This window comes from Bufo bufo, chromosome 8 (genome assembly GCF_905171765.1).
Source record: "Bufo bufo chromosome 8, aBufBuf1.1, whole genome shotgun sequence".
In the NCBI taxonomy this organism is placed as follows: Eukaryota; Metazoa; Chordata; class Amphibia; order Anura; family Bufonidae; genus Bufo; species Bufo bufo.
Genome location: NC_053396.1, coordinates 179,532,409 through 179,539,966, shown reverse-complemented (window position 1 = coordinate 179,539,966; position 7,558 = coordinate 179,532,409). Strand labels below are relative to the sequence as shown.

The window sequence follows — 7,558 nt, the reverse complement described above, 5'->3', positions numbered from 1 at the left end:
TTAGGCAACTTCATATGTTGTGGGACAGTGAAATGACTACAAAATGCTACAAATCTACTAAATCCTACAAAATGCTACAATTTCCAATCAAGGCTCTATGCAGTAAACCAGTGTTCCTGAACTCCAGTCCTCGGGGCCCACCTACGGTCATGATTTTAGAATATCCCACAGAATAAATACCTGTGGTAAGTCCTGATGCACTGACACTAATTATATCACCTACTCAATAGTAAGGAAATCCTCAAAACATAACTGACAGGTGGACCCTGAGGACTGGAGTTGAGGAACACTGCACTAGACAACACAGACTTATAACCTTATGCTATGAGGGAGTGGGCATACCCTCACTCCATACTGTACAAACAGTATGCCTCTAGTGCCCCACACTATGAAATACTGTACATGTATACAAATCCGGCAACATTTTTGTCACAGATACCTGAATTATACAGGGAGTGCAGAATTATTAGGCAAATGAGTATTTTGACCACATCATCCTCTTTATGCATGTTGTCTTACTCCAAGCTGTATAGGCTCGAAAGCCTACTACCAATTAAGCATATTAGGTGATGTGCATCTCTGTAATGAGAAGGGGTGTGGTCTAATGACATCAACACCCTATATCAGGTGTGCATAATTATTAGGCAACTTCCTTTCCTTTGGCAAAATGGGTCAAAAGAAGGACTTGACAGGCTCAGAAAAGTAAAAAATAGTGAGATATCTTGCAGAGGGATGCAGCACTCTCAAAATTGCAAAGCTTCTGAAGAGTGATCATCGAACAATCAAGCGTTTCATTCAAAATAGTCAACAGGGTCGCAAGAAGCGTGTGGAAAAACCAAGGCGCAAAATAACTGCCCATGAACTGAGAAAAGTCAAGCGTGCAGCTGCCAAGATGCCACTTGCCACCAGTTTGGCCATATTTCAGAGCTGCAACATCACTGGAGTGCCCAAAAGCACAAGGTGTGCAATACTCAGAGACATGGCCAAGGTAAGAAAGGCTGAAAGACGACCACCACTGAACAAGACACACAAGCTGAAACGTCAAGACTGGGCCAAGAAATATCTCAAGACTGATTTTTCTAAGGTTTTATGGACTGATGAAATGAGAGTGAGTCTTGATGGGCCAGATGGATGGGCCCGTGGCTGGATTGGTAAAGGGCAGAGAGCTCCAGTCCGACTCAGACGCCAGCAAGGTGGAGGTGGAGTACTGGTTTGGGCTGGTATCATCAAAGATGAGCTTGTGGGGCCTTTTCGGGTTGAGGATGGAGTCAAGCTCAACTCCCAGTCCTACTGCCAGTTTCTGGAAGACACCTTCTTCAAGCAGTGGTACAGGAAGAAGTCTGCATCCTTCAAGAAAAACATGATTTTCATGCAGGACAATGCTCCATCACACGCGTCCAAGTACTCCACAGCGTGGCTGGCAAGAAAGGGTATAAAAGAAGAAAATCTAATGACATGGCCTCCTTGTTCACCTGATCTGAACCCTATTGAGAACCTGTGGTCCATCATCAAATGTGAGATTTACAAGGAGGGAAAACAGTACACCTCTCTGAACAGTGTCTGGGAGGCTGTGGTTGCTGCTGCACGCAATGTTGATGGTGAACAGATCAAAACACTGACAGAATCCATGGATGGCAGGCTTTTGAGTGTCCTTGCAAAGAAAGGTGGCTATATTGGTCACTGATTTGTTTTTGTTTTGTTTTTGAATGTCAGAAATGTATATTTGTGAATGTTGAGATGTTATATTGGTTTCACTGGTAAAAATAAATAATTGAAATGGGTATATATTTGTTTTTTGTTAAGTTGCCTAATAATTATGCACAGTAATAGTCACCTGCACACACAGATATCCCCCTAAAATAGTTAAAACTAAAAACAAACTAAAAACTACTTCCAAAAATATTCAGCTTTGATATTAATGAGTTTTTCGGGTTCATTGAGAACATGGTTGTTGTTCAATAATAAAATTAATCCTCAAAAATACAACTTGCCTAATAATTCTGCACTCCCTGTATTCAGGGCCCAAGTACTTCGAAGAAATGTTATCCAACTTTAAGATACTTGCAGAGAGACAATATAAAGGTGTATGTAAGTTGTTTTACCCTGCCTTAGAAATAAGTAATGAGTTTATGGCTCTGTGTGAGAGGTATATTCTTACAGAAAGAAATTGAGATGAGTTCCCATGGGGAGAATATGGTTACTCTGAAGGTATACAGTATAGTAGGATCTAAGCAGGACAATTTAAGGAACAAGAGAAGAGTGTCTACACAATGTGGAAAACAAGAAAATACAATTTCATCAAATGCTTTAACATTTGCCCTGCATGTCTTCTTGGGAGCTCACAACAAATCTCTCCTCTGGACTGTTCCCATACTGTATCCCACGGAGAAGTTACCACATCCTCCCTCTCCTCCCACTAGCCCACACTAACACTAGGAACTCACCATTAGATTGAGATAAACTTATGGACAATCATCGGTATTCCCATCCACCCTCTCTGCCACAATGCTAAAATGGAGGTTGCCTCTTAACATCGGCAGCAATTTGGGAATGCATTGCATGTGCAGCTGCTACTGGGTTATTTCAAAAGGTAATGGGTGACTGCAACACCAACAGAAGTAATAGGCCTGTTGCCTCATAAAGAGACTGTGAATTTGCCAAATCTGTTTCCACAGATCCAGTTTTTGTGCCTAACCTGTTGCCACTTATTAAGCCTGTCGGGGCCAGGGGCGGATTGGCCATAAACTCTACAGGGAAACTGTAGCCTGAGCCCTTGTTTTGGCCAACCAGTGGTAGTCTTTAGGGATGTATTTTGTAATTCTGGGGCAGTATATGGAGATGCACTGTGGTATTTGGCTGTGGTTGTACAATGTGGTTGTACAATGTGCTGCAATATGGCAATGGTGGTCCTGCCTTCTGTCAATTTGGACCCGACTACAAAACAATTTTTTTCCAGGGCCACTTTACATTGCCAGTCTGCCTCTGGTCAGGGCAGACAGGGAACTTAAAGTGGCCCTGGAAAAAACCCTAAAAAGTGGCCCCATGTTGTAGGTGGGTCTAAACTGACAGAAGGCTGGGCCAACATAAGTAGGCGGGCCAGAACAACTGTAATGCAGCACAAAATACTGCCCCAGCAGAACAGGATACACAATGCCGCATCATTCAACACTATTACCATCCCGGGGGCGACAAATATAGTTAAATACAGGAGAGCACTTTCTTCTGCCTGCCAGGTGCATAAGTACCAGATGCTCCTAGCATTAATTAATGCTGAGAGTATCAGATGAGGAGGGCTTGGGCGGCCCCCTGGCCATCGGCCCACTGGGAAATTTCCCTGTAGGTTCTGTGGCCAGTCTACCACTAAGCCATTTGCCTCTTCTAAAGCAGGGAGGTTAATGAGTAGAATCCCTTAAATGCATATTATATCTGGTTACCCCCATCTCAGATGTAGCCACCTGTCCCCTATCAGGGGGCAAAGATTCTGTTTGCTGCTATAGGCCTGCATTTCAATACCTTGCTTTTATGATTCCCTCCTTTCTACGCCCCTTCTACCATTTATCTTCCTACTTCACCACATTGTCTCTGGTGGACCATAGTCAGTCTCTTACTATGACCTCTTCCTCTGTACATGGCATACATTGACTCTGACGCCCCACCATTACCATCCCTACACCTCTTCACTTCCCTTTATCCTTTCATTTACCAGTATTGCTAATTTCCCAACAGATAATGTAGAATAGGAACAACTTGCTGTGGTCAGTATGCACAGAGGGTTGTACAATGTCTTAGAAGTGATGCAAGCTATCCTGCAGTGACGTCCGCCCCAAACCCTTTATAAAGAGGAAACTTCACTAGAAAGCCATCACTGGACACCCACTGGCTCCACTCCTGGTAAGTGTGACTGAATTTACATATAGCAGCATATATAGGAAATGTATGTACATGTCAACAATAGATAATGTGCTAAGGAAAACGAATGACATGCTTAGTATAGTTTACGAGAATGAGCAAGTGGGAAGTTATTCTTCACCCTAGACATACACTGCACTGGTAGTTTATTATTATCAGTCCTGCCATACTACACTGCTTATACTGAAGACATCATATACTGTACCAGTAGATTGTGTAATACCGTTCAGCTACAAGTCAGTCATATTCTGAATGCATAGCTGTACCAAAAGGAACACCTCTTAACCTGTGGTGCCCGGGTGGTACATGCCATGTCTTTAGGGGGTACTTGCACTTTCTTGCACAGCTTACGATCATAACCCTGGGGGTACTTTGGTGCAATGTATCTGAGAGAGTACGAGGTAAGTTGGATAAAACTGATAAACATTGGTTTAACAGATACCCTAAGAAAATAAAGTCAGTAAGATCTCTTGCAGTTGTAACCCTGGTGTCATGGATGTGAGGCTGAGCAAGACACTGATTTAGCATACAAGGTGCATGGAAGAATCACCCACTGGCTTCTCCTTCTGTTAAGAAAATGTATAGTTGGAAGATATTTAAATATTCTCGCCCCCCCCCCTTCCCCCAATCTATACACACACAGCATTTTACGTGACTGATATACAGGGACACCTTCTGGTTACATTCTGATGGCACACCCTGATTATACCCAGATGGCTGTAGCAGAAGAAGTCTATCACAGATCACATATGTCAGAAGTTCCTTCTCCTATTCTAACCCCTGAGATGCAGTGACCTTGTTTCTTTAAGGGTGTCTGTTATCCAGTAATGCAGACTATAATAATACACGGAATACCTCAGCTGCTGCAGACCTTCTTTATGAAAAAGCTCATTGTATTTCATATCAATCAATACACTCGTGGATCAACTTCCCGTCTCCAGAAATTTAGGCTAGAGAATAGAACCGAGCAAATCGATTCTAAAATTCAAGAATTCGATCTGGATTTTTTTTCTTCTGATTCTAATCAACTATTATTATTATTATTATTATTATTATTATTATTATTATACAGGCTAATCTACATTCTACATAAGCATATGACCTAAGATTTTATTTGCCTTTGCAGCAGCTGTCTGGTATTACTTTAGTTATTTTTACTGTCCATTGATGAGAAGAGTTTTTTTTTATTTGTTGTGTGCTGTAAGGATATTGATGGCCAATCCTGAAGATAGGTCATCAACATCGGATAAACGGTGGTTCGACTACCGACACCCCCACAGCTGTTTGAAGGGATTGTGACTCTCTTGTGAGCGCTGTGTCTTCTTCAATGTTTACCTGAATGTCATGTAGCTTGTAGCAGCAGTGCAGTGTAATTACAACTGCATGTCTTATTCACTTGAATGGGACCAGCAGTAGTAATTACATACTGCAACGCCACTATAATCTAGATGGCATGCAGGTAAACAGTGAAGAGGACACAGCACTCATAAGAGCATTGCAACTTCTTCAAACAGCTCATCTGATATTGATGCCCTATCCTGAAGATAGGCCATCAATATCATTGCGGCACACACCCCCTTTAACATTGATAATGGATTATCGATAGTAACCACTTTGGTAATTGGGATAAAAATAAATCAAAACAAATTGTTATGTTTCACAGGTGATCGCAGAAACAGCTGAAGCTGAGGGATCCATTTGCCATGGACATCACTTCCACTGATTATGATTATGGTGATGTTGTACACCCTACTCTAAGACCACTGGATATTCCTTCAGGTGTGAATGCATACAAGTGGGTTGCAATATTTTTGTACGCCCTTGTGATCATTCTTGGTGTTCCTGGGAATGGTTTGGTGGTATGGATAACAGCCTTTGAGATGAAACGCTCGGTGAACACTATATGGTTTTTGAATCTGGCAGTGGCCGACCTTCTGTGCTGTCTCTCTGTGCCGTTTATTATCATGAATATAACTGTGGGATGGCCCCTTGGCCTTTTCGCCTGCAAGTTTATCCCTTCCATTCTTTTGATCAACATGTTTGCCAGCGTCCTTCTCTTGACTATGATCAGCATTGATCGGTGTGCCTTGGTGATGAGACCCGTATGGTGCCAGAACCACAGGACTCTGAGAAAGGCTTATGTAGCATGTGCGCTGATGTGGATCCTGGCCATCATCTTGAGTAGCCCATCCTTCATATTTCGTAATGTCAATAATTCCAGTGGAAAAGTAGAGTGTAAACAAGACTATTCGCTAACTGGACACAATACTCAACAAAGGGTGGAAAACTTTATTGCCATTTCCCGTCTACTATTGGGCTTTATCATTCCACTTCTTGTCATTGTCACCTGCTATAGCATACTAGTTAAAAGGGTTAAAGATCGATTTACAAAGAACACCAAGACCACAAAAGTGGTCCTTGTAGTCATCATTGGCTTCTTCATATGTTGGCTTCCTTACCATGTGGCAGGACTAATTCTGGCTTTACATCCAAGTCACTCAGAGTTATACCAATTCACCGACACTGTTGACACCATATTTGTCGCCATCGCTTTCATGAACAGTTGTATTAACCCCATCATTTACGTGCTAATGGGCCAGGATATCAAAAGCAAATTTAAAAGATCAATCAGATTAATTGTAAAAAATGTCCTGGCAGAAGAAGTGAGTGAGTCCGTTTTTGACTCCAAGAAATCAAAGTCAATATCAGAAACCAAGAATACAGAAGCTTCTGTGTAAATGAATAGTATATTAAAGTGTATAATTCAGGTATCTGTGACAAAAATGTTGCCGGATTTGTATACATGTACAGTATTTCATAGTGTGGGGCACTAGAGGCATACTGTTTGTACAGTATGGAGTGAGGGTATGCCCACTCCCTCATAGCATAAGGTTATAAGTCTGTGTTGTCTAGTGCAGTGTTCCTCAACTCCAGTCCTCAGGGTCCACCTGTCAGTTATGTTTTGAGGATTTCCTTACTATTGAGCAGGTGATATAATTAGTGTCAGTGCATCAGGACTTACCACAGGTATTTATTCTGTGGGATATTCTAAAATCATGACCGTAGGTGGGCCCCGAGGACTGGAGTTCAGGAACACTGGTTTACTGCATAGAGCCTTGATTGGAAATTGTAGCATTTTGTAGGATTTAGTCATTTCACTGTCCCACAACATATAATCCAATATGGTCCTACAACGGTGTTAACCATACTAACACGGATTGTCTATAATATCGCACTTTTGCAGTAAATATTTCCTTATACTGTGCTGCAGGGAAATAATGTGGCCATTATAGTTCACAGTTTATAACATGGCACTATCATTCAATACACTAGTCCATTTATTTGGAGTTAATTAAATAGGATGCCTCATCAACACCTACAGAATTGCGGACCGAAGTGACTGAAGTTCTGAACTCATGCCCGCGCAGCCTGCAAGTAGCAGAACAAGTACAAGGGGGGTTGGGGAATGATCTGTGGGATTGCCCAGACGGCTAGGAATAGCCTCATAAAATAAAAAAATCCCACCAGCATAAACATTCGGTGCACTGGACAAAACATCAGGGGCTCCAGCCCCGAATGTTTTGACCTGACAACGCCCTTGGCTGGGATGGTATTTTGCACTATGGTATTGTTGACCCCACCTATTTGT

At 42.1% G+C, this 7,558-nt stretch overlaps 1 protein-coding gene across 1 annotated transcript; it reads left to right on the top strand.

Moving 5' to 3' along the window:
- The first annotated feature begins 3,861 nt into the window (after nt 1–3,861).
- LOC120977404 (C3a anaphylatoxin chemotactic receptor-like) lies at nt 3,862–6,881 on the top strand. The gene is made up of 2 exons (XM_040405349.1): nt 3,862–3,891; nt 5,573–6,881. Exon 2 carries the CDS (start codon nt 5,613–5,615, stop codon nt 6,645–6,647), a length of 1,035 nt encoding a protein of 344 aa, XP_040261283.1. The 5' UTR covers nt 3,862–3,891; nt 5,573–5,612; the 3' UTR covers nt 6,648–6,881.
- Nucleotides 6,882–7,558: the final 677 nt, after the last annotated feature.

Excerpts from the sequence above, each read along its gene's own strand:
- LOC120977404 (XM_040405349.1), top strand. The coding sequence starts at position 5,613 with ATGGACATCACTTCCACTGATTATGATTATGGTGATGTTGTACACCCT.